Source organism: Caretta caretta, chromosome 26 (genome assembly GCF_965140235.1).
Source record: "Caretta caretta isolate rCarCar2 chromosome 26, rCarCar1.hap1, whole genome shotgun sequence".
Taxonomy (NCBI): Eukaryota; Metazoa; Chordata; order Testudines; family Cheloniidae; genus Caretta; species Caretta caretta.
In genome coordinates this window covers 16,321,346-16,348,924 of record NC_134231.1, presented here as the reverse complement: position 1 = coordinate 16,348,924, position 27,579 = coordinate 16,321,346, and the positions used below count along the sequence as shown (strand labels likewise).

The 27,579-nt window shown below is 49.8% G+C and overlaps 1 protein-coding gene across 1 annotated transcript; it reads right to left on the bottom strand.

Annotated features, from left to right (window-relative positions):
* Positions 1-6,406: 6,406 nt before the first annotated feature.
* Positions 6,407-26,975, bottom strand: SLC20A1 (solute carrier family 20 member 1). Its single transcript, XM_048829096.2, has 11 exons — positions 26,873-26,975; positions 22,253-22,858; positions 21,976-22,116; positions 21,723-21,808; positions 16,839-16,935; positions 14,563-14,682; positions 11,237-11,491; positions 10,453-11,008; positions 9,993-10,178; positions 8,803-8,887; positions 6,407-7,023 (listed from the first exon to the last, which is right to left on the bottom strand). Exons 2-11 carry the CDS (start codon positions 22,608-22,610, stop codon positions 6,862-6,864), a joined length of 2,046 nt encoding a protein of 681 aa, XP_048685053.1. The 5' UTR covers positions 22,611-22,858; positions 26,873-26,975; the 3' UTR covers positions 6,407-6,861.
* Between the last annotated feature and the right edge of the window lie 604 nt (positions 26,976-27,579).

Here is a 27,579-nt window from a genome sequence, read left to right as displayed (position 1 = left end):
CCAATGCCAATGTCAATAGATTTTGGTCCCAAAACCTGTTGACCTCATTGGTGCCAACAGATTAGCAGAACCCATGATCCTGCCCAGCTCTGCCAACTGGATCCCGGGGGGGTTACACAGTAGTAGTGCAGTGTTTCTTGCACCCAGGAGAATTGCCAGCCTGGGGAGGGAATGTTCCTAGCACCGGGGCAGGGATTTCCCACCCCTGAAGCCAACTGCAGAGCTCAGGGAAACAGGGCAGGGCAGCTGCCCCCATGTCTTGGAGCCTAATTTCAGGCTGCTCCACTTGCCCGTGTGGGATGAGGGCTGGGAATGGGGTGCTCTAGGGAACGCTCTGAGCTGAGGCAGGAGTGTTGTGTGTATACATCCTGCATGTGTGGACGTGCATCCCGTGTGTGTGTGTATGCATGCATGTGTGCACGTGTGTATCCCATCTGTGTGTGTGTGTGTGTGTGTCCTATTTATGTGTTCTGTGTGCCTATCTCATGTATGCACACATGTATCCCATCTGTGTGTGGGTGTGGATCCCGTGTGTATGCACACACATATCCCATCTGTGTGTGTGTATCCTGTGTGTACCCATGGGTTACCCATCTCTGTATGTCCTGTGTGTGTGTGTCTGTGTGCACAGATGTACCCCATCTGTGTGCATTCCATGTGCGTGTATATCCTGTGTGAGTCTGTGTCCCCCCCGTGTGCGTGTCTCAGGTAGCCGAGGAGTGTGATCAGGGGGTGACACTCATCTGTTCTCTTTGCAGTGGCTGCTCCCACTCAGCAGGGGGCCCTGGGCCCTTTCCATTTGCATGCAAAGGTCACCTGGAACACCCAGTGAGTCACGGCCCCTGGCAGTGCAGCCTGGGGACGCCCTGTCCTGGCCCCTTGGGAACCAAGCACATGAGAACTGAGTGGGCCAGGCCATTGTGTGGCTGTGCCCGCTAGGCCTACACAGCCCTCCCCGCATCCCCTCACATGCATGGGAACCCCGCCCCCAGCATGCTCCCTGCTCTGGTCCCATGGTCCGTCCCCTCCCCTGACAGATTCACTCCCAGGGGAAGGGCTCAGACCCAGTGGGGTCATGACTGGTCCCCAGGACTCTCCGACCTGGCTGCAGGCTCTCACTCGGGGGGTGATTCACAGGGCAGAAGATGGGGTTTTAGCTCCAGGGCCATACACAGCTGATCCCACCAGGGCTCCATCCTCCTCTGACCTCTGTGCAGTGACACCTGGGATCCACCCTGCAACTGAGCCAGAGGGATCCGAACTGCCCTCTGAAAACTGGGGTGAGGATGGAGGGCACATCTGCTGTGTGTGTGGTGGTTGTGGGGTGCTCAGAGAGTTCCCCCCTCCCTGGAAATAAATACCACTCCTGTTGCATAGATGGGGAAACTGAGGCACGGGTACACACATCATGCAGTGAACCAGTGGCACAGTTTGGAGTGGAACCCCAAGAGCTAATTCTCTGGGGCACTCCTCATAGGTGCAGGGCTGCCTCCTGCATGGCAGGGATGGGGTACTGCACAGCTCTGCTTGAGAAGCAGCATCCCTACATGTCCCCCAGGTCCAGTGAGCTCCCAGGGGAGTGTCAGCCACCCCCAGCCTGCAGTACCCAGTCTCTTGCCTTTTACATAAATCTCTGGAGGCCCCTATTTCCTAGCACCACTGGGGCATGGCAGATGCTGTGGGTGGATCAGTCTGGGTGCCCCTCCCCTCGGCGTGCGTGGAAGGTGCATGGCAGTGGCTGACAGCAGGGTGGTGCATCTGGCACACTGGGGATTGCAGTGCTGTAGTCTGGCAGAGCAGCACTGGGAGCTGGCGAGAGGGGAGTTGATCTAAATGAGCTGGTGGCATCTGACTGCAACAGCTGCCAGTGACCTTGCACTGACATTGGGCTGGAGCTTGGTGGGAGGTACCCATAGCCAAGCAGCAGGTGGAGGGACCATGGGTTCCTTCTTAGAGGCAGCATAGATCAGGGCTGCTACCCACCCACCCCCAGCCCCACTGTTCTAGGCTGGGTCCCATGCTTCACATTCTTGCAAGCCCTCCTCATAGCAACATGCTAGGTCCCAGCAGCCAGTGTGTGGGAAAGCCCAGAGCTGCTGTAGGCTGAAGAATCACCCACCTCTCCCCTCCCCGTCCCTGCTACCAACCCTGGGCCTGGGGTAGCAGTTCAAACCACTCCCTTGTGACACAGGGCATGCTATCAGATCCTCAGAGACTGGAGCACCATGGTCTAGTGGTTAAAGCATAGGAATAGCAGCCACCACTGCTAGATTCTAGCCCTGGCTTTTCTACTGCCTCAGTTTCCTCATCTGTAATCCAGGAAGAATTCTTGTGCCTCCTTGCAAAGCCAAGTGAGTGATGGCAGACAGGCACTGGGGTCAGGGTGGCACCAACCCATCTCCTGAGGGGGCTGACCCTAGTGTGCATGACCCCCTTAGATGGGAGGCACCAGCATTTCCCAGCTGTAGGTGAGGCTAGCAGTCTTTTCCACCCCTCATTCCTCCTATTCTACAGAGCTCATCACAAACCAGAGCAGGCACCAGCTCCTTCCCCCACCCCCAGCATAGCTTTTCAGGCCAGGACATCTCCGTATAGGAATCCCTCCTGCCAGAGGGCTCTGGGACTACCCTCTGCCCCACAGCAGCAGGATCTGGCCCAGGAGAGGTCCCCACACAGCAATCTGCCACTGGCTGTCAGGGTTTGCTTTATAGAGGCCTCTGGGCCCCTGGCTGTGGTCTGCACACCTGCTGAAGAGAAAGGCGTTGCTTGGATTGTGCCTTTTAGTTTCCACACAGCAGTCTGGGGTGCCTGAAAATACTGTGCTGGACCCTGGGGAAATGCCACCCAATTCACTGAGGACGAGGTACATGGGTCTGAGATCCACCAGGCTGTGGCCCCAGCTGGCCCTGTTGGGGCAGGTGGAGAGCTCCTCAGCAGCAGGAGTCAGAACGGTGCCTGCTGCAGGGAATTTGGTCTTATTGGCAGATGGGCTCCATAAGACAAGGCTGGAGCTAGTGCCACGTCGCAGCAAGCTGGGGGGAACATGGAAGCGACAGACTGGGTTTCTGTGGAGATGCCACACCTGGGAGACAGATGAACCCCATCCATGGCAGAGCAGCACAGAGCACCCTCTGCATCTGTGAACAAGGGAACAGCATCTAACACAAATCTTCCTCCTCACCCATCGCAGCCTGGAGAGCCACACCTGCAGGATTCAGCCGGTCACTTTGTTATTAACAGAACAGAAGGAGATACAGGCCTGGGAAAGCACCCAGGGGCTCGCTCAGAATCCTTGCCTCCGTTATCTTCCACACTTATGTTTCCTGCTAATTTATGCTGCCCCCATAACATGGGGAGTATGTCAATTAATGTAATGCTCTAATTACAGACTGCAAACTGCAAGGCAGGAGACACCGGGGATCAGGTTGAACACAAGGGCTCTGTGTGCCAGGCCAACCCCTGTCAGGCAATTAAAAGGGCTAAGCAGCACAGCTGGGTCTTAAACTGACAGGGACAGGCATGCAGGTGAGCACTATTACTCATGCACCCCTGTGGAGATGAAGCCCTGGATCACCTCAGGCTAACTTGAGGCTGGTCTAGGCCAGAGCTGCCCCCCAGAGCAAAGGTGGCATGTGCACCCTTTCCCCCACAACTCCAACTAGTCTACTGAACCCAGCACATACCCAAGCCATGTAGCAGGCTCCCAGCATGCCCTGTTGCGGTTACCTGTGACCCCTAAAGTGGCTGGGGTCCCACTATGGCAAGAACACCCCCTCCTCTGTCCTTCTATGCAATTGCAGCACAGAGGTCCTTGTGCCAACAGCCCCTACCCTGGTCTAAAAGGGGGGGGGGGGGGAGAGCATGGCCTTGTAACTTCTTTCCTTTGGGTTGTCCACCCTGACCCTTCCAGGGGAGGGGTGGTTGGGCCAGTGGAGAAGCTGGGGTGTCAAGTCCAGCATCTGTCCTAGAGTGAGGATGGTCTGGGGAGGTGGGCTAGCTAGGCACAGTGGGTTCACTAGGTCACAGCACCAGGAGGGCTAGTGTTCCCAAAGTAACCATGCAACATGGGTGCTGCTGGATTCAGAGAAGTTCCAGGCAGCAACAGCACTAGAAGGGATTAGGCACTCACTCAGGCCCTAGGCAGCTCCACTTAGGCACCCACAATGCAGAGGTCCATCACAGGGGACAGCATGCTATTCTAGAACAGGTTCAGTGAGAGTTTCCATCCTAGCCCCAAGCAGGGGAGTTCAAAGGAAGTGTCAGGGACTCCACCCTCTTGCACAAAGCCCTCCAGCCGCTTCCTCTTTCCACACTAGTTCCCTCTTCCCCTGCACCAAGCTCTGTTCTGCTTCTCTCACCTCTTCCCTTGGTGCTGTCTCCCTTCTTCCAGCACCCATCCCCCCCAAGGGTAAAGCTCAGCTTTATGCCCTCTCTCTTTTCTAGATGTAGGAGTAGCAGGTTGGGCCAGTGGACAGAGCACAGCTAGGGATTCTGCAGGCTCAGGCAAACCACTTCCATTTTCTGCACCTTCATTTCACCCCCTATGAAAGGGGCTAGGACAAGCCTTGGCCAAGTGCTTGGAGATCTATTGCTAAGAGCTAGGGATTATTAAAGAGCAGCAGAGAGGGAAGAGGGTTTGTGGTAGTCTAACACAAGCACAGGTAGGCTGCTGGAGGATGCTTTGGATTAGGAGGTCCCCAAAACTGCAAGAAGCAAGTGAGGGAGTGTTACAAGCCACTTCCTTAACCCCTCCCCCACTACCTACTGAACCCAACCACTTGAGGAACAGTTCTGGGGCAGCGCTATCTGTGACATGGCAGCATCAGCCCTGCCTGGTAGAGCACTGCTGTAAACAGGGGGCAGCTACCTGGGAATGGACAGGGGAAACCAACCCTCAACCCTACAATGACAGGCTGAGAAAGTTGCCACTCTGTCCTGTGCCATATACCCCCCCACAAATCTGTGCTTTCGTACTCCAGTGAAACAGGAGGGAGAGTTGAGAACAGAAGGGCCAAGCCCACCTCTATACGCTGGGAGCAGCGGCAGTCTCTCCGTGTAGGGCACCTTCAAATTATTCCTCCACTCCTTCTGCTAGGCCAGACAGCCATTAGGCTGGAGGGCTTGTGCCACAACAGGCTAGGGCTGTAGAATGCCACTAGCTCGCTCCAGCTCTGGCACTGGTTTCCTGGGTGAATGTGGATCATTAAAATGGAGACAACACAGATCTCCTTTGGGAGGTACTGATGGAAAGTGCTAAGTAACTCCTTCCTTCCAAACCCCTTCTCAGTGGCCCACTGTTTGAATGCTATGCTGCCTTCTGCCACTATAGCAGTAGCAAAGTGAGACTGTTCTAACAGTATGGTTCAGCCTGGCTCCAAAGCAAGTCTATGGCTATACTTCCTGCTGCAGGGAGGAACATTCCCACTCTAGCTCGGGTGTATTTGCTATGACAGCATCACCTAGGATTGCCCTGACCTAGGTGCACTACATGAACATTCAGGTTGTGTTTTAATCCCAAACTGACAGGCAGGCTGAGTACTGGATTAGAGGGTGTGCCAAAATCAGGGGTCGGCTTAAACTGAGCCTGTGTCTGCTCTGAGAAGCTGCTTTAACAGTACATCCGCTGAGAAAATGAGAGGTTGGACACAGCAACACAGCTGCTCTACTAGTAGCAAAGGGCCGTTTCTAATGACTGGGGTTAGGCACCTACTGCTTTCCTGAGGCAAAGTGAGAGTGGAGTTTAGACTGCACTGGATTCTCCCCTTATCCCAACTTAAGAAGCAGGAAAGATGAGCTCATTTCTCCTGGCTTACTAGATCAGGGAGGGTCTGGGTTAATCAGGTACCTCACTCAAATCCTGCCAGCTGCTGTAGCTTTGGAAGGGGGTCATGTTCCTTCAGCTGTAGCTAGTCATGCTGAGATCATGGGACAGATCACACTGCTTGTGGAATTAGCATGTTAACACTGCTGGATGGAAAATCCCAAAGAAGATTTTTTTTTAAAAAAAATGAAGCTTTTATTCAGTTAGAGGTAGCAATGGGGAGCAGAGTCTTGTAGTGTCAGGGTCACTGGAGACAGCTAGGTTCTTGGCCAGTAGGGGGAGGGAGCAGTGAATGATCTCAACATTTAAATCAACTGGGTTAAGATTTTAGCACATCCTAGATTCAAAACAAAAAACTCCCCCCTAGAGCTCAGGTGCATTTGCACAAAATGAAACCACACAAGACCAGAGCATCATGGTACTGCAGGAGGCAAAGCTGGACATACTACAACCTGCTTCTAGCAAGAACCACTGCCATCTTTCACAGCTCTTGGGGCAGTGGTACCATGTGAGCTGCAGAAGGGTGTGTGTGGGGAAATGGTGTGTAATAGGTATTGCTCCACAAGGAGTTAGCAAATAGGTATGTTTAGTTTAAAAGTTTATTTAAAAAAAATAAGTGGGGCCTCTGGGTATAGTGCCCATTACTGCTACCCTAGAGCAAACATGGCAGTGGAACAGTCACCCCTCCAAGCTAATCACACCAGACTTTACTGTGCCTGCCAGTTCTAAGATTTAGTGCCAAGGAAAAACAAATTTAAAAAAGGATGCTACTTCAGTGACAAACATAATTGAAGGTAAGCTTGATACAAAAGAAAATACAGAAATATGTACAGTAAGGTCCATTTCCTGTTCAGGCTGTGAATTAATGAGATCAGTCAGGGGCACTGGTTATTTTGCAGCTAATTTAGAGATGAGTCATTCAGCATGAAAGCAGTTACAGCATAAATGCAATATTCCCATCTCCTCCCCAGGCAAGTCACCCTAGCACTGTTCCAGTTGCTCAGAGCAGCAAGATATGATGGATTTCACCCAAGCCGGTCTCACACTCCCAGGATGGCATACTTGAACAGTGCCATGATAGCTGCACTGATGAGGCCAGAAATCGGGACAGTGACAAACCATGCCAGGAAGATGTTACGGAAGAGACGCCAGTCCACAGCCTTCCTGGAACGGAGCCAGCCCACTGACACCACGGAGCCCACCTATGGAAGATACACCAAGGGACTGATTTAAAGACTAGGAGACCACTATGGTCTCATCTCCTGCACAGCAGGCCAGAGACCACCACCACCTAGTGCTTCCAGCATCAAGCCCAACAGCTTCTGGTCAGCTAGAGTATCTTTTAGCAAGACACTGCAATTTTTAGAGACTGAGCAGCAGATACAGGGAAGCAGCTTGTGCACCCTACCCAAATCCCAGCTGCCTAGGGTGGCAGCTCATGCATGCAGTTCCACCCCCTACCTGCCTGTGTGCACACGCACCAGGCCTGAAGTCTCTGCAATGGGGCCAGGACCCCTGTGCTGCACAGCTGCCACGCTGATTCCCAGTGAAGCCACAGGGATGAGTTCTCCAAAGCCGTGCAGTTCCTATGGCAGCTGGGTAATGGGGGCCCAGCCTCCTCCCACCCACCCTGCACCAAGGCACTCTAGGGTTAGGTAGGAACCCCAGGGAGTAAGATTGGACTACCTTCAGCTTCCAGATACTGATCTTATTCTGCCTTTGTCTGCTAGAAGCATGCCCCTAGCTCTCAAATTTCACCTCAACCTTCTCTAAATTGAGATTGAGCTTGCTCACTATAAGGCAAGTTTTCTAGACTTCAGGGTCACTTTTAGGTCTTTAGGTACCCTTCCCAACCTGTCAGCATCCCAACAGGTTGCCCCTCTGCAGGCAAACTCAGTTTCCAATATGGCAGGGGTGGCCAACCTGTGGCTCCTTATATAGGAACCGACTCTGGGGCTGGAGCTACAGGCACCAACTTTCCAGTGTGCCAGGGGGTGCTCACTGCTCAACCCCTGGCTCTGCCCCCATTTCATCCCTTCCCATGCCCTCCCCTGAGCCTGCTGTGCCCTTGCTCCTCCTCCCAGCCCCCAGAGCCTCCTTCACCCCATGAAACAGCTGATCTGGAGGTGTGGGGAGGGAGAAGGAGGCACTGGGAGCGGGGTGGGAGCTAATGGGGCTGCTGACTTATTACTGTGGCTCTTTGGGAATGTATAGTAGTAAATTCTGGCTCCTTCTCTAGCTCAGGTTGGCCACCCCTGCAATATAAATATGGCCTTACTAAGGAGAGCAGCACTGAATAGGTTCAGATACAAGACAAGCCTGAATCCAATGAGAACTGCCCAAAGAAAACCTGAGTCATGTTGAAATGTGGGCCAAGTGCCTTGTTCATGTTTTGGAGGGCAATCTCCCTGCTGGAACTGTAGTGCACAGCCAGAACAGCATGGGGCCAGGCAGCAAGGGACCAGCAGAGAAGAATTTCACAATGAGATTACAGGCATCTTTGATGCACAAGTGCAAGTCTTACAGGAATGAAGCTTCCCATGACGTGAGTGGCCCAGGGAGCTTGGCAGCTTCATAATGGGTCTGTTTGACACTTTTTTGTTCTACCACAGTAGAGTTCCTAAGTACTTTTCCTCAATGCTCATTCTCTTTAGTTTCTCCCTCCACCACTTCTATGTTTACTCTATGTTCATTATCCACAAATGGATAGATCTGCATGCAAATTATAGACCTGTCAAACTCAAGACCAATGCTTGGTGTATTCTGGAAGCTATTCTACTAGAACTCAATCTCAGATCTGGTTAGTAGTGAAGAGGGAAAAAAGAATTAGTACTTTGAGACAACTGGATTCTCACAGTACACCAGACCATCACTTCTGGTCCCATGCCCTACACCACTAACTCCACTTCTTGAGACATTTCTTGAAGAACTCGGAGGTCACCACAGGAGCCATTTAACATACTGGCAAGCATTTCACTTACTTTGCAGTGCGTTGTACTGATGGGAAGACCAACATTTGATGCAATCACCACAGTCAGTGCAGATGCCAGTTCAATGCTGAAGCCACTGTGTATACAGAAAGATAGTAACTATCACAGGCTGGTATGAGCCACACAATGTCAGCAAGGGATTCTTGCTCAGCAGACAGCCTGTGCAAATGGCAAGTACAGAACTTTGTCTTACAGCTCCTGTTCTATGCATGGTTCCAGGTCTCCCTCATTAACCAGTTTGTTAAGGCATTTGATTTTGTACTCTTCTGCTTTATATGGAGAGTGCATCTGGGGCCTCTTGACAGCTCCTAGCTGGAGGCCATAATCAAGGCTAGAGACCTTTAATCCAGGGCTTTGGAGCTGTGCTCCGGCTCCACTCCAGCTCCAGGCAAAAACCTGCAGCTCCACTGCTCTGGAGCTGCTCCAGGCTCCAGCTCTGGGCTCTGCTCTAATCAGAGCTTCATTTTTCCTTCCATTTCTAGTGGATACATACATCTCTGGGGGAAGTTTAGAAAAAAGCCAATCATCCATAACTCAATGGCACCACCCTTTACACAATGGAAACTGAGCAGATTTCACACTGCCACTCCCTGAGCTCAGTAGTTATTTGCATTCAAAGCAAATGCCTTGAGGAACTGATCTGTAATGCCCTGATATGATCTGGGACCTGGATATCAGAGATCAGTCCCTTTTGGGACAGCCAACTGGAGATGGTGGCAGGGAATTCAGTGGATGATCTTTGTGGTCCATTTCCCCACCCCCCCCCCAGAGGGTGGAGCTATAAGGCACAGTGGAAGGTCCAGCTCTTCTGACTTTTGACCAAGAGAGGGGTGTGTGTTTAGTACAAGCACCTGATCCCATGCAGTGGCCATGGCCAACTGTTCAAATGTACATATTGGAACCATACTAATGGAAACAATGAGGGGTGATATTTGTGCAGTTGTGGTGCGTTACCTTCAGAAAGACATCTTGAATATCAAAGCTATTGTACCTCAGAGCACGAGGAAGTTTGGAATGTGAGCAAACAAGTTGGAAAGAATTCATGAACACTTCAGTAGGCCGCAGACTCTGCATTGTATAATTACATGCTCACCCAGCCTCTGAGTAATACTGTTATGTACACAATGGTGAGTGCAGAAACACCATAAGCATCCTCCTGTGTCCCCCATGAAGCATCTTACCTAGATGGTGTGATGGGTGTCAGATCCTTCCCCATGGTCTGAATGACTCTTCTCCCCCAGACCCACAGGCCAATGCAGATCCCAGCACCTCCATACAGCAGCAGCCAGATGGGAGTTGCCACTTTGGAAGCCACATCACCTGTCTGATAGACTAGGTACAGAGCCACCAGAGGGCCAATGGCATTGCTGGAAGGAAACAGATGCATTCCACTCAGACAATTAAGGAATCTTTCCATGCTGCTGGCTTGAGAAGTGATAAACCCCAATCTTGTTATAAACCATAACTTGCTACATTTTCTGGATGACCAGGTTAGTGCTGGCAAATACTTGCTCACAAGAGCCTGTTTTCATACCAGCATGCTAGGCATACATGCTCCAGAGAAGCAGGTGAATATATTGCATGAACATTTGTACTTAGAGTAACCAGCTAAAACCTGTCACATAGATTAAGTCTACTGACCTGACATCATTGCCACCATGAGCAAAGGAACCAAAGCAGGCGGTGAGAATCTGCAGGAACTGGAAGAGCAGGGACACTTCTGGTCTATCCTGATCATGCCACTCCTCCAGCGAGCCAGTGCTGCACTTCCTGTCACCACTGCCCATCTCCACCTTGCCTACATCCATATCCACCTCAGCTGCCGGGTGGGTATCCGCCACAGCATTGCAGTAGCTCGTGTAGCTGTCCATACGGATCCTCTTCTTGGTGTCTGCTCCAGGCCAGGTCAGCTTCTCCATCTCCTCCCCCTTGGGCTCGCCCTCTTTGGGACGGAATGAATCCAGCGGCATGCCACAAATGGCCATGGTGTAGGAGGTGTAGCTGTTGTTGCGTCTCAGGGGCTTGTCGCCAGAGTCCCCCATGCAGTCACCCACTTTGGCCAGGTGAAGCTTGTGCAGCAGCTCTTTGTACAGGCCCGAATCCTTGTGCACCGTGTGGTAGTGGCCACTGTAACGGATCTGATTGCTGACAGCTTGGCTGAACTGATCCAGGTTGCCACTGGGTAACTGCACAGCTCCTGCAAACAGAAGTGGAGTTCAACCCACATCCACATGGCCAGGTGTGAGAAACATGCCTCAGACAGGAGCCCAACCAAAAGCACTACAGACCTCATGCTTGTGCCACTCTGCCCTGATCTATTTGCTGGTGGAATATGCCTCCACATGGCATGCTTAAGGGTCTCCCACTTCATCTGGACTTGCCAGGGCCATCTGGCAGGCAGGGCAGGCTGCTAACCCCAACTCACCACTATCAATGTTTGTTTCCTTCAGGTCAACACTAGGGAGCCTCTCCTGCTCTGGAGCTTCCTCCACATCTCCCAGATTGAAGGAGACTGTTCTCTCCTCCACAGCTGCCCTGTGGTGCATGGCAGATGCATCAGTGATAGGGCTCTTGTCACCCACACCATTGCCCAGTGGCAGCTTAGACTCATCTTGATCTTCCTTCTGGCTGTTCTTTTTCTCCATCAAGGGGCTCTCAGAAGGACTTGACTTGATCTCTCCTGTGGAAAGAATTAATGACTTAGTAGTTCCCTTTCCCAAAGGCTACCACCGTTTAAAGCCCATTCAGCCCTTTAGCACCTGATACCAGCCTACTCTGCATCCACTGAGAACTGAGCAATGTTGGCATCTGTCAGAACCCAGATTTATGCATGCTGGATTTCAGTTTACAGCTCAAGTTAGTAACCAAGTAACTACTCATATGCTTATATGTGTTACACAACATGCTGTGCATGGGACATCCAGATCCCCAGACACAGAACTCACTAGTCTGAACTGTGCTCTTTTGCCATTTCAAACCCCCTCTTGGCACCCAGCATAGGTGTGGTTAGAACTGGCAGAGTGACTAATGGCATAGCAGGGTTCTGCATTTGTTACAACCACTGACTGGTTCTTCAGTCTACACTGAAAATAGTGGTGGGCCACCAGGAATTAACTGACTGGACAGATGGTGCCAATTCTTTGCTTCCAGTTTAGTGTTAGGAAAAGCTGAAGATACATTCCCAGTATTGCACAAGCAGCAGCACAGGGAAGTTACATGGTTGAGAGCTGGCCCATGATATGGCCAAGATATGTACCACATTACAATGGTGCAAGAAAGCTTATTTTGATTACAAGTGAAGATTTTTAAAATATAGTGACAGAGCCACTCTTCTTGGGAGCAGTGTTAAGCAGCAAATCCTCACCAGGGTATCATTAGTGAAGTGCTGCAATTTGCACCTTGTGATGCAAGAGCCACAGGGTTATACAGGTGACTCATCTGTGCCTTTTGCAGCATCAAAGCATGTGACAATACAGAGACTGCGCTGGGCAGGAAGGTACCTTTTCACATGGTGATGAGCCATGACAACACTAGGGTTTCACTACAAGGAGTTTGGAAAAATGCACCAAACTTGACTTTAAAGTTTATACAACTTTAACATCTAGAGTAGAGGCAGGCAAAAAAATTCAGCAAACAAGAAGTCTGCTAAAAAAGTAATGGGGAAAGTTAATGTTGTAGCTGTGTTGGTCTAAGATATTAGAGACAAGGTGGGTGAGGTATTTTTTATTGGACCAACTTCTGTTGGTGAAAGGAAGGTTTCAAACTTACACAGAGCTTGTCTCAGCTCTGTGTAAGCTTGAAACCTGGTCTCTCACCAACAGAAGTTGGTCCAATAAAACAGTGCTTCTCAGCAACCCATCTGTGGGCCAATGCTGGTCCCTGAAATCTCCCTGATAGTTTTAGGAAGGCAGCAAGCTGGTCACTGGTATCAAAAAGGTTGAGAAACACTGCAATAAGATTACCTCATCCACCTTCTCTCTCAAGTTGAAATGGCTCATTTTGGCCATTGCAAAACAAAGTGTTTCATGTCATAATTCTAAATGTTTTGACTTTCAAAATGGTGATTTGTTTTGAAATTTTGCTATGAAAACCAAAGTGAAATCACCTAAACAACCAAAACCAAGACAATTTATCTGGGCCAAACAAAACCCCATAAAAAAGGTTCTGTTTGGCCCCCCAAACCAAAAGATTTATTGTTCACTCAGCTCTAATCTAGAGCCTTGATGGTGGGACTTTAGCTTTCCAACATGAAAGAAACACTACTAGTTAGGGTAGAACTGGGATTCTGGAGTGATCCTGCCTCTGAGTGCATGACCTAGGCCTAAATTCACTTTTGGCTGCCTAAGCAAGCACCTAAATACAAGCTGCATTTTCCAGAGGATCTGAACATAGCTCTCCAAGGAGTCTCAAAGGAGCTGTGGGTTCTCAGTTCTCTGAAAAAGCATGGCCTGTTATTTAAAGAGCCTAACCAGGCCCACAGGACTGTCCTGCCTGGCTCCATAGCTCCCGGCCAGAGAGACTAGCCCCTGGCCCCTCCCCCACAGCCACATGGGCAGCACAGCTTGTGCCTGCCTCCCAGGCTTTCCAATAAGCCTGTTCTGCTGCTCTGAGCAGCATGGTAAGGGGGTGGGGGGGGTCAGGGGACAAGGAATGGGGGGATTGGATGGGACAGGGGGTCCTGGGGGCCTGTCAGGGGAGGGTGGGGTTGGATAGGGAGTGGGGTCCTGGGGGCGGTTAGGGGGTGGGGAGTCCCAGGCTGTTTGCAGAGGCACAGCCTTCCCTACCATTTTGCAACCCCGATGTGGCCCTCAGGCCACACACACAAAAAGAAAGTTTGCCCACCCCTGGCCTAACCAGATGCCAGGTCTGAAAATTGGCTAACATCTGCCTGTTTCCCCAGGCCATAAAATGGAAAAAACTTCTACCTTACAGGAGGGAGGGCAAAGCTAACAAATGCTTGAAATCTTCAGAGCAAGAAGACTAGCAGTCAATTAAAAGCTTCCCAATCTGTACTATATTAAAGCAGAGAATGGATTTCAGAGCTCATTAGCTTACTACAAGCACTTGGTCAGAACTTTTTAGTATCTGACCTGATCAGCCAGACTTAATAGCATGAAACCTCTGTAGTTCTAGTGCTGATGCAGTGCTAAGTGGGGCTGCTCACACTACTGCAGTATGTGTCACTGGGGTTGTTTAGGAATAGGCTACGCTGAAACCAACAGCTGCAAACAGATTTGCCAAGTCACACTAGTGATAGGGAAAATTTGAATTACTGTCAAGAGTATGAAGCTCCTTTAACAGTTGGAAGGATGAGCTATCTCTAGACAAATTTCAAAGGCAACCAGAAAGTATCTACCAAGCTGTTAGTCATGTACCACTTATGCAAACCTGACAAGCGTACTTGTGAATAGCTATTTTCTCTTACCTACTGCTTAGGATGCCTCTCCCAAGTCTCACGAGTAATTTATAGGTGAAACAGTGCTCAACTCTATGAGCCCCACAGAACATTAGGAAAGTAAAGCTGCAGAATGCTATTTGAGTGCCTTTCAACAGGTATTCTTTGCTACAGGGCAGGGATTTTATGAGATCACCTACTTAAAACTAATCTGCATCAGCAAGGTCAGATTGCTCACTGGGGGTGAGATTTGTAAGACACTTCTTCCCCTCCCCGCAAGATGAACCAAAACAGGATATTTAAGTAACTCATTAAGGAGAGCATGCGATTTTATGTCATTCTAAAGCTTTACTTACGTTCTATTTTCTTCTTCATTCTTGGACACACAAAGAACCAGACGACGAGAGCACAGACAACAGCACTCCCCGCTGAAGTTAGAAGGATACCCCAAATAGGAAGTTTGTCAAAGCCAAGCACTAGGAAATAAAACAATGAATCTTGAAAACCCAAGGGCAAGAGCCCCTTCAATGTAGGACCACCTTCACAGGAGATCTGTTCATAATTGGATCAAGGGGTGCTTGGCACACGACATTCACTGCTGCCTCCCAGGAGTCTGCAGTGCCCTGCACCAGCTTTGCTATGTTAGCACCAAATCTGAGTAGAATACTAACCATACAAAAATGAGAGCTTAACCCACATGGGAGCCCCCACCAGGTTACACTCTCCCCATCTAATCTTTCACATGTTCAGAGACTGACCTCTTCCCCTCCCCAGGGAAAACTGGATTACTGAGAGCATTGTATATTCTGGTGACCCAGCAGCAACTGACTAGGCATTCTCCATCCTCCCCTCAGTTTAGTTGTCAACATAGTACACAGAGGCTTATGTCCTGACTTGCTGCAATGTCAAAGAAAAAAGCAAGCCTGCAGCTGCAGCAGACAGCGCTATTCCCCTGGCATGCCAGTCTGCTCAGAGCCAGGGGAGAAGAGCTGTACCCACTTGAGATCTCCAACAGATTTACAGTAACATGGCATTTTAGGTTTGTGATGGGATAGGACTTTTCCAGCCACATGGTGCAACAATGGCTTCTGCATCTCACTCCAGAACACTTATTTTTAAATTAGAACCAAATCTACATCTTTTTAAACAGGAGAGGCTTTAAGGTGTTAATGACCTAGTTACACAAGCATTTACAAATGAGTGGCTGGATTTTTATTTTTCCCATAACCAAGCTAAGGTATCAAATATTTGCTAAATGGCCATCAAAAATGCTTCTGCAGTTTCTGCTGCAGCCAAGAACACTCCAGTACATAGAAGACAGATAAAGGAACTGCAGAGGTCAAGTGCACAATATCACACGCCTATTTTGTATGGCTTAGTTAACATGCAACACTAATAGCAGCTTACAATAAATAGTCTGGCAAACCCCCCCAACTAAAGTGGAACAAAGTTTAACTGAACCTTGTCCACAGATTGTAAATTCAACATGAATCTGGCTAGTAAAGTGCAAACTTGTAAACTGAATCACATGGTGCAATGCTGTTTATGCTTTAACTGGTTACAATTCCTACCTCACAGGACAATGCCATATTCACAGGCATATAGAACACTTTGGCTGAACTCTATTAGTCCTGCAACATGTATTAGAATTTCAGGACCATAAAGTGCATTTGAATGAACCAATGTATGAAGGGAAAGCTGGAGTCATTACTTCATAGTGACACACTAAATCTATTTCAGTATTTAGTAGTGAAATAGCCTGAACTGTCCAGTATGACTGAATACCTGCCACTGTCAGCCTCTACCTAGCTCTAGTTCCTTAATGACCTGTTTAAGACATCACAGAAGAAAGCCCCAGCTGAAGCTGCCATCACAGTCCAGGGTAGCAGGCCCTGAATAAGGTAGCTCAGTATCCAGAGTTTTGAAATTGACTGTTAAGTTAGCTGTGACTGATATTTTCTACAGCTTGCCTTGTAACTCTGCAGGTCTCCAGGCCCTTCTGTGCCAAACTACTTTGGATTATGATAGCAGCTGCCTGGTTCCATTCATCAGTTGCGTTCCCCTGCCCGCAACATAAACATTTTGATCTGGAGCTCCCAAAAGATTTCAACTCTGTAGCATGAGTTCCTCTTCGGAGTACTTGTGCTGGCTAGGACATGCCAGTTCTTCTTGGTCAGGAAGTATCAGGGCAGTTAATATATTCTTGGGGATGAAAAGCAAGCAAGCTCTCATGCTGGAAAGGCCAAACTGAGCAAATCCAATACAAGACTCCAGTGCTGACTAGCCTTACTGGAGAATAGAAAAAGCTTAAGGAGACTCTTCAGCAGCTGGGTTCCTGAGCTCTAGCATAAGTAGGAGAGAGGAAAGGGGAAGTCATGTTATCGGCCATTCCTGTGAAGATTAAGGAGAAAGCTCTGTAGTAATTTAGATTTGAGCAGGCCTCTTTGGTTGGGTAACTATCTAGGTTAGAACTCAGCACACGCTAGCCTGCAGCCTTCTGTAGCCAGCACAGGCCAGCAGCCTTCTAGGAGATTTCAGCCCTGTAAAGCAAAAAGGGGTAAATCATGCATTTAATGGAGGTTTTTGTAAAGAATTATAAAAGTAGCACTGAAGTATTTTGACATGTACTTACAAGGTGCACCACTGTACATGATGGAAAAGAGGTTGATCCCAATTGTACAGGCATAGAAGACTGGCAAAGCTCGCAACCCATTGGGAACTGGATCTGCCTGTAAAACAGATTAGTTTTGATACTATACAAATCCAGATCCCAGATTCTGAACACAACAGCAAAGCAGACACTTAAAGTACACTTCTACATGGAAGAGTGTCTAAAAATGCTAACTTCTTACAAAGATCTGTTCTGTGCACTTCACAGACTTAAGTTTATTACTTCCCTCCTACTAGCCCAGCAGAGGCAGCTCCAGAAGAGGGGGATGGAGTCTCTTGTGCATCAAACAGAATTGTTTGCTAAATGCCAATTACAGACTAATCCATTACAGTTGTGAAAACTGTCAGTGGGGATGTATAGGAGTCAGCGAGGAGAGAATTGGGTCTGAAGAACCCTTAGAACTCATACATCATGAGTTATGAACCCTGCATATCCAGTGGGTTTTTAGGGTTGCCAGTTAGTGCTCTGCTTACAAGTAAAAAGACTTCTGATATTGAAGACAGAAATGTGCCTCCCCCAACCGCCCATGCCATTGCTGTTTCAAAGCAGAAATGCACACTCCCCAAAACAGCAATGTAGCCTTTTGAACAGCCCATCCCACAGAAAGAGTGGATTGAATCTGATGCTTGAGAACTCTTCACTTAAGAGTATTTTACTTTTAAGTTTTAGACAAAGTAGCCATGTCCCAAGACTTTTGTTTTCTCTGTAAGGCTCTGAATTTTGCCTTCTCAGGGATTCGATAGTCTACCCATCAGAACAAGACTAAGACTGACAGTTTTAACTAACAGCACTTTCTAAAAGTCTTTGCTTCAATTCACTAAAGCAATTTTCTTTTGGAAAAAAGCCCATTTCCCCAGGTGAGTCAGGCCAATTGTTAAAGTCATTTAACTGATTCAGAGGGATTATTCACAAATGCATTCCTATGTATTAAAAGCAACACCTCATCTAGGCAGTGGAATTGTTTGAGACTGCTGACCAGGAGCCAAATTCTAGTGTTCTGATGCTCAAGGTTCAGTGAAATTTAATGTATTGAAAAGCATGTTTGCTCTGTCCTATTACAAAAGCATCTGAACAAGTGTTCAGTAGTGAGTACAACTTTGAAAGGCCAGTTATAAAATATTAATCTGACAGCTGTGCTAAGTTAACTGTCAGGTTGTAAAAATGAACATGGAAGGATAGGGGGAAACCAACAAAATTACTGCATTTTTCAAAGCAGAAACCACAGGAGTTAGATTTGAGATCTGAAGTTACATTTTAAGCTACTCGATAACATCCTCAAAATATACTTGGTAACCCCAGAGCTAATTTTATGTTTTATATTTGTAAACTGTTTACACACGAGTCCTGGACACTAGACTATATATAATTACAGCATCTGTTTGACCAGCAGTTTAGTCTGTACGCTACCAGCATGCTTAGTGTTAATTCATGTTTAGATTACTATCTACTCAGCATGCTGAACAGCAGGAGTATAGAGAGTGGCTTGTGTTAAATCATTCAAACAAGTTTAGTTTCATTCTCCCATTTCCAACTGCTACTTTTGTTCCACTTACTAGAACAGTATTTGTAAAGAGTTCCAAACCAAGGAGCCTCACAACAGAAAGCATTTGTCTGGCTGAGTAGACACGAGCTCCAGACCCAGGAGAGCTTGCTTACGTCAAGAAAATTAGCAAAACTAAATTGCTGTAGTTATTCCATATAACTGCCCATGTGGACACATTCAAGTACCTGGCAGAGATCGATATCAGTCAGTTCTGCTGCTAAGGGCATGTCTTCACTGGCAGTGTTAAAGCACTGCTGCAAACTTTGCTGTGACTACACAAGCCACACTAATACTGGGAGAGAGCTCTCCCAGTGCTCTAGAAAACCACCTCCACAACAGCAATAGCTCCCAGTGCTGGTGCACTGTTTATACTGGCACTTTACAGATGTGAAACTTGCAGTGCTCAGGGGAGTGTTTTTTCACACCCGAGTGACAAAGTTGCAGTGCTGTAAAGTGCCAGTTTAGACAAGCCCTAAATTTCCCTGTGAAGACAACCTGCCAGTTCAGTCATGCATAGAAGCAGAGTTTCCATCACAAGGGCAGAGTTCTCCCAGGCATTTTAATGTTAGGCAGGTCATTCAAGTTATAACTAGCTCTAACTGCACTATAAGGTGGGTAGAAAGTTGGCTAGATTGTCGGGCTCAACGGGTAGTGATCAATGGCTCCATGTCTAGTTGGCAGCCGGTGTCAAGTGGAGTGCCCCAGGGGTCAGTCCTGGGGCCAGTTTTGTTCAGTATCTTCATAAATGATCTGGAGGATGGTGTGGATTGCACTCAGCAAATTTGCGGATGATACTAAACTGGGAGGAGTGGTAGATACGCTGAGGGGAGAGATAGGATACAGAGGGACCTAGACAAATTGGAGGATTGGGCCAAAAGAAATCTGATGAGGTTCAACAAGGACAAGTGCAGACGCCTGCACTTAGGATGGAAGAATCCAATGCACCGCTACAGACTAGGGACCGAGTGGCTAGGCAGCAGTTCTGCAGAAAAGGACCTAGGGGTTACAGTGGACGAGAAGTTGGATATGAGTCAGCAGTGTGCTCTTGTTGCCAAGAAGGCCAATGGCATTTTGGGATGTATAAGTAGGGGCATAGCAAGCAGATTGAGGGACGTGATCATCCCCCTCTATTTGACATTGGTGAGGCCTCATCTGGAGTACTGTGTCCAGTTTTGGGCCCCACACGACAAGAAGGATGTGGATAAATTGGAGAGAGTCCAGCGAAGGGCAACAAAAATGATTAGAGGTCTGGAACACATGACTTATGAGGAGAGGCTGAGCGAACTGGGATTGTTTAGTCTGCGGAAGAGAAGAGTGAGGGGGGATTTGATAGCTGCTTTCAACTACCTGAGAGGTGGTTCCAGAGAGGATGGTTCTAGACTATTCTCAGTGGTGGAAGAGGACAGGACAAGGAGTAATGGTCTCAAGTTGCAGTGGGGGAGGTTTAGGTTGGATATTAGGAAAAACTTTTTCACTAGGAGGGTGGTGAAACACTGGAATGCGTTGCCTAGGGAGGTGATGGAATCTCCTTCCTTAGAAGTTTTGAAGGTCAGGCTTGACAAAGCCCTGGCTGGGATGATTTAATGGGGATGGGTCCTGCTTTTGAGCAGGGGGTTGGACTAGATGACCTCCTGAGGTCCCTTCCAACCCTGATTTTCTATGATTCTAACTGGCACTTCCACACACTTCTCTTTACCACCAATCCTAACAGCTACAACACTGCATAGCATAAGCTTTTTTGGGGGGGAGACAGGACTTGGATAGTCTAAGCAAGAGGTAGACACTATGGTATTAACATGAAATGATTGAGGATAAGGCATTTCAAAACTTATTTGGTCTACTCAGCTAGCCTTCCCTTGGAACTCAGGACATGGCTACACTGGAGACTTCAAAGCGCTGTCAAGGGAGTGCTTTGAAGTGTGAGTGTGGTCTCATGCCAGCACTGGGAGAGAGCTCCTGGTAATCCACCTTCATGAGGGGATTAGCTCTGAGCACAGCTCCCAGCACTCTGAGCTGTTTACACTAGCACTTTAAAGCGCTCTGACTTGCTGCACTCAGGGGGTGATTTCTCACACCCCTGAGCCAGCAAGTTAGAGCGCTATAAAATGTAAGTGTAGCCAAGCCTCTAGGTGCATAAGCCAGTGTCTACAGAATTTGTTTTATTAAAGAGAAGTCTCTAGCCCTTTAGTTGCAGTGATGCTTTCTAGTTTGCAGCCAGAATTAACTCTACTGCTACTAGGTAATAAGCTGCAACACGAAGCCAAAATGACACTAGTCATTTTTTTGCAGCCCACAAGGCAGGGGTGGCCAACCTGTGACTCCGGAGCCACATGCAGCTCTTCAGAAGTTAATATGCAGCTCCTTGTATAGGTGCCAACTCTGGAAAGTTGGTGCCTGTAGCTCCAGCCCCAATGTGCCAGGGGATGCTCATTGCTCAATTTCTGGCTCTGCCACAGGCCCTGCTCCAACTCCACCCCTTCCCCACCCCCTCTGAGCCTGCCATGCCCTCACTCCTCCCTCTTCGCCCCCAGCACACCACAAAACAGCTGATCAGGAGGTGTGGGGAGAGAAAAGGAGACTAATCTGCAGGGCTGCCCCCTGGCAGTGGGCAGGAGGCACTGGGAGCAGGGTGGAGGGGGAGCTGATGATGTATTACTGTGGCAATGTACATTGGTAAACTCTGGCTCCTTCTCAGGCTGGCCACCCCTGCCACAAGGCACTGGATAGCAGCACAAGTAGCCAGTGTCTTATCAGTTTCATGCTGCTGCAGCTGGGGAAGCTATGCCTTCTTCTGTTCCCCATCTGGCTGAACATGAGATAAGTGTGGAATATTAATCCCTGAACAAGCAGCTTTGGATGGGAGGGCAAGACGACTCCTGTCGTCAAGCCTCCAGAGTGTTGAGATAACTGCTAGCCAGAGTCAGATATGAAAGATGGAGCACTCAAACAAGGCCTGGAGACACTTTCCAGGTTACTATCCCAGCAACCTCTTCCATGCCCACTGCTGGGGACAGGGCTTCTCAGAACATTGCACTGGATCTCTATGCTCCCTTCCCTGCAAAAAAAGGTTCATATCAGCCTGTGGCAAGTAGGGACCCAGTAATTATGAGGAAGGGCAGCCCAGCAGCTAGGATGCTAGTTCAGGAGATGCGGGGATCAAAACATTAAAGATCATGAATCACTCAGTAATAAGCATTTAAGACAGTCCTGACCAGAAGTGGTTACTCCTATTATCTGCTCATTTCAGTTGCAAAACAGTTTCTGCACAGCAGATGAGCTTTGTGGAGATCTGGCCCCCTTACCTTACGAAGAATGAACATACGGACGAGGAAGAACAGGATAGCAGACATGATGCCAGAAAGCAGGGGAGAGATGAACCAGGACAACACTAGGACAGAAGATAGAGGCAATAAATATCCTGGCTCCTACAAGGTGGCTCTGGGCAGTAAAACCCAGATATACTTTTCATACTAATCCAATGTTGGGGACAAGGCCATAGGTTTATAAATGCCACACTTTGGCATCTGAAAAAGCTAGTGGTTGTATTTTACTTACCAATTTTAAGCAGCTCTGACCACTGGACGCCTTTCTGTCCTTTGGCCACCAGCGAAAAGCCAATTGTTGCTCCAACAATGCAATGGGTACCAGAAATGGGAAGTCTCAAGAATGAAGCTGCTAGCTGCCACACAGCTGACCCTAAAGCAACAAAGTTGTCTGAGTGATTAGTCACCATTGAAATACATGGCAGATTTGGGGACACAAGACACTCCAACAAGATAACTTATCCATGTGTACTTAATCACTTTGCTGCTGCAACTACAACATTACTCACCAAACATAGCGCTGATTGAGCCAGCCATGAGTAGCTCTTGTGTAGAGTTGTACATCTCCACATCAACCAACCCCTTCCGGATGGTCTCACTCACTTTAGCACCCAGCAGAACAGAGCCCACGGTTTCAAAGATAGATGCCAGGATACATGCTTGCCGGAGAGTCACCACACCTGACCCCACTGCGGTTCCGAATGAGTTTGCCACATCATTGGCACCCACAGAAAATGCCAAGACAAAGGCAATGATGAAGCCCAATATCAGCATCCAGAGGAAAGCTACCATGGGACCGGATGCCTTACTTCCTATTGTACTGGTTAGCAGATCCAGAGACGTTGTTGATTCAATTGTGGATTCCATGTTATTAATTTTAGTGGTTTAAAATCAACAGGAATTTGCAACTTTGATACGTAAACAAAATACGAGGTATGAAATAATAAATAATGTTACAAAATTAAATAAACTAAACTAAGATTTTTGGAACCAGCGAGTTACTGCTATACGGTGTGTATGGGAATCTCTTTTCTAAAGTTCCTGTGGCTCTGGAGAATTAGAAGAGCTGAATAAAATTCCATGGTGCAGAAAATAGAGAACACAAGTTCTTCATCCTGAAATGAGAGAGGCAGAACTGAGTCCCCATGGTCCATGGATGCTGGCTAAGTGAGCACAAGGCTACAGCATAGTGAGACTTCCCCCAAAGAGTTAAAGCAAGGCCAAGCTTATAAGCTTACATCTATTTAGCAGCTAGAAGCCACACTGGGTACCCATTAGGAAACTTAGGCTATGGCTACACTGGCACTTTACAGCACTGCAACTTTCTCACTCAGGGGTGTGAAAAAACACCCCCCTGAGCGCAGCAAGTTACAGCGCTAAAAGCGCCAGTGTAAACAGTACCCCTGCACTGGGAGCTGCGCTCTAAGCTAATCCCCTCATCAGGTGGAGTACCAGGAGCTCCCACGGGAGCACTTTGAAGTTTCAAGTGTAGCCATGCCCTAAGTGACTATCTGCTGCTCCATTAGTGCTGTATTCCTGGCCTTCCGCTTATGTTCCACAATGCAGATGGGGGACACAAGATCCCTTGTGATTTCTACCCTCCCACCATCCAAGCTGAATGCCAGCTCCCCCTGCTGGTATGCCTAGAAGAGTACCACCACATTGACAATGCCATCAGGATTTGTAATGGAGCCATCTGACCATCAGCTGCTCTCCAGCCTATTGAGAAGAGGATTTAGGCCAGTGATTTTAGAGAGCACTTCACTGGAGTCTAGTTGTGCAACATGGTAAATAAGATGGCAAGAGAGCCACAGCACGTACCAGATCAATTATTTTTCCTTGGGGAGAGATATGGGCTCTGGACATGCTGCCATGTGGAACAGTGCCCTAAAAGCAAGCAGGCTGTAGTAACAGGACCCTACCTTAAATCTATTAGGTCAAACTTAGCCACCATTCCCTACCAGCCTGAAAGGCACACTCCAGGCCAAGTGTTTCCTGAACAGGCTACAAACATTAGCTGCTCTTGCTGGGTTCTAGGAAGGAACTAAAGGACACTCCCCCAGCCTATGGGGAGGATCCACTGGGCCCGGGGACTTAAGTGATTATGAGGGACAACAGAACAAACAAGGACAAGCTGAGGGTCAAAAGTAGGGAACCTGAAGGGGACACCAAGCAGAGAACCCCAGACAACACCCACTGATCCTCAAAGGTGTCAAGGGAGCCAGCAAACACTGCCCAGAGGAACTCTGCCTGGATATGTGAGCAGAGAGGGGACTGGAAATAGGCTCCACAGTCACAGAGAACCCACTCAGCCAACATCTTCTCTCTGGTTTTATATATTGCCACTTTGGGCATCACTAGGAGGCGACTGATGAGGAGGTCCCACGACTTTATGGAGCCACGGATAGGGTGTGCATATGTAAGAAGGTGGGAAAAGAAGTGCAGCCAAAAATGCAAAAGTAAGGCTAGGAGGAAAACATTATCTCCTGGAAGGTAGGCACATCAGGCACCAAGTCTACCAATTTCAGCTCTTTCCACAAAGACTCAGCACAGAGCCCTTTCAACCCTTAAAACCCAGCCAAAACACGGCCTCTACCCAAGCAGTTTTGACCTCAAAAAGAGAGAAGTGCCAGACTCCATGAAGCCCTTAAGGGACTTCAGTACTGCTATTAAATGGCAGGTGTTCAGATACTATAATGTTGGGTGTAACAAAACCCCAAGATCGCTAGCTCTGCCTGCCAGCAAATTAAGTGGGCTGTTGCTATGCTCCAGATACAAGCTGCAGTGGAGCAGGAGTGGAAGTGGCTTCCCTTTGAAGCCCTGCAGCAAGACAATTAACACCACAGCTCACCCTGGCCAGCTAACATGTTAAAACTGCAACTTATCCCATCTACACAAGGATTTTAACATGTTAAAATGGGATAGCTAACAGCACCTCTACCTAGTGTGGACAATCACCAAGATAAGGAAAAGCCCCAGGCAGTCTGCAAATCCTGTACCTGAACAATGACTTGAGTAAGACACATTGGCAGCTCAGCTGAATTCCCCATAGTACCTTGTGTCCTAAGCGGCAGTCTTTTGTGCTTAGCCTGGCTATTGCTGCTGCAGAGATTACTCACTCTCTTGGTGTGTTTGCTGACTGTCCCTACGGTGACAGCCCTGTCTCTGGCTGTCCCTGAAAAGGGCCATCAGAAGAGGGAGCAAACCCTCTCCCTACCCACCAAGAATCAGAGCAGGAAAGACACTGTTCATTAAGATGCTTGCCCTTCCCCAAGAGCATTTGGGGAGGAAGGATCCCACCACATATGTTGCCAGAAGGTCCTACACCTCAGTTATTTCCCCTTCTACCCTAGCTGTGTTGTAGCCATGCTTCACCACAACACTGAGAAGGGGCAGGAGATGAATATCCAGCCAATCTAACATCAGGTTTTCCAATACGACCAGCCCCAGATCTCCTCACACACCATTACCAGCTTTGCTGCAAAGTAGGAAGGGCTGCAGATACTGCTTCCATTCCAACTCGTGGTCAAGGTAACAACTTTCGTCTGAGCAACAGGCCCACTTAAACTCCCTGAAACATTACCAGACTGGAGGAAGGAAAGGCAGAACAATGTGCCTGAAAAGACAAGCCTAAAAGCACGCTCTGGGGAACAACTTCCACTGCATGGAGGCAGAAGATTGGGTTTTCTATGTGGCTGCAGTACCGCAAGTGAACAAGTGGGGGACCAAGCGGGCACTCAGATTGGAAGATGTAACCTCTCAAGAGGAATTGTGCCCACTATCAGCCCCCTGAGGGCATTACAAAGTCCACATTGAGGCATCTAAGTGAGCCTGATCACTTGAGGCACCAAATAGTCACCATGCACCTGGAAATCAGGCTCTGTGGACACTCAGCCCCTCACTGTTTTCGGCACCCATTAAGGCTAAGTCTTCACAGCAAAAAAGGGAGTGTTTTCACTCGAAGTTAGCCATCTTTGGGTTTGTCTACACTTAAAATGCAGCAGCACTTCAGTGAAGACACTACCTACACTGACAGGTTTCAGAGGAACAGCCGTGTTAGTCTGTATTCGCAAAAAGAAAAGGAGTACTTGTGGCACCTTAGAGTAACCAATTTATTTGAGCATGAGCTTTCGTGAGCTACAGCTCACTTCAGCTCATGCTCAAATAAATTGGTTAGTCTCTAAGGTGCCACAAGTACTCCTTTTCTTTTTACCTACACTGAGGTGCCGGTTACCTGGGCTGTACCCAGAACCCTAACTCCCTGAGGGGCAGCAGCTAGGTTGATGGGCGAACCCACTGACCAGCACTGTCTACACAGGGACTTAAACTGACCGAACAGCTTTACTCAGGGCGGTGGCGTTGCACCAGTCCGGTGTCACAGACTCGACCCGGCCCGAGTGTCAAGACCTCAAGGGAAGGAGACACTTGTTTTTAGGTCAATTGGCTATTCCAAGGTAAGCCCCGGAGGGGGGCACAGGGTGGCCTCAAACTACCGACGGACGATGAAGCGCTACCAGAGCCTTGTCTCAGCACCTCAGTGTAAAACCCGAGCAAACTCAGCGGCCACCCTCCATTTTGCACCGCAGTCAGGCCGGGGAAGGAGCCCTGCCGAGCGAGCCCGCCCCCCGCCGACCCCGGTGAACTCAAACTTCGCCTTGAGCCCTCACCCCCCAGGCACCCGGGGCGGGCAGCCACACGCGGCCCCGAGCCCGGGGCTCAGCCCGGCCAGCGGGCACCCGGTGCCAGCGCCCAGGTGGGCATGCGACGAGCCGAGCGGGCCCGGCTCCCAGGCGCCGCCACACCGCCCGCTCGCCCAGAGCGCGTCTCCGCCCGGCCGCGTCCCGCCAGCCCCGCGGGCTGGGCAGAGCCCGGCGCCCACCACGCGCCCAGACCCCGCGCAGCCGCTTCCCGCGCGGCCCCGCGCGCCGCCGGCCCTTCCCGCGCGGCAGGAAACGGCTGCTCCCGCGCGCGCCGCGCCGCGCCTCAGGCGGGCCCGGGGCCGCCGGGCGCACGTGGGGGAGGGGGCGCGGCGCGCAGAGCCCGCTCCTCCTCCCCCCCCTTCCCCTCCCCCTCCCTCCGCCCCGGCCCCCGCCAGCGCCGCGCCACAGCCGAGCCGGCCCGGCCCTCACCGCGGTGTCGGTCCGCTACGAGGCCGCCACGCCGCCCCGACCAGCCCCCAGCGCACGCAACCTGCCGCCGGCGCCGGGCAGCACTTTATAGCCTGAGCCGGTCCACGTGACCCGCCGGACCCGCCCACCCGCTCGAGCACGCATCCGGCGCCTGACGCAGGCGGAGCGCGGCCCCCTTCCTCGCTGCCGCGCGGCCATTGGCCACCCCCGGGTCGCGGCCACGCCTCCCGCTGGTGGGCGCGGTCCCGTTCCAGTCGATCCCGGGCCGCGCGGGCTGTTCACTCCGGAGCCTAACGAGGGGCGCAAGCCCCTGCTCTGCCCGGCCGATCGGGAACGGGGGGCGCTACCCACGCTGCCTCCCACGCGCAGGCTGAGCCTGCCCCAGGGCAGCGTCTGCTCCCAGCCCCACCAGGGCACCCAACTCCTGGGTTTCCTTCCTCCCTCCCTGCCCGCCCCCGGGAGCTGGGACAGGCCCCTCGGTTTATTGCTCTCACTCATTCCCCATGGGATGCTTGTTCTCCCGCCCTGCTAGGAGGGACTGAGGCTGATCCTGAGCTCCCATCTGGTCCCTGTGCTTGTTTGTTCTGGTTTTAGGGGGATCATGACTTGCATTCCCAGTCAACACCATCAGCTGACTCAAAGGACACCAGGCCCTCTGCCAGCCAGAAACAGGAACAGGGCAGTCTGCGGCTTGGCACTGCCCTTTG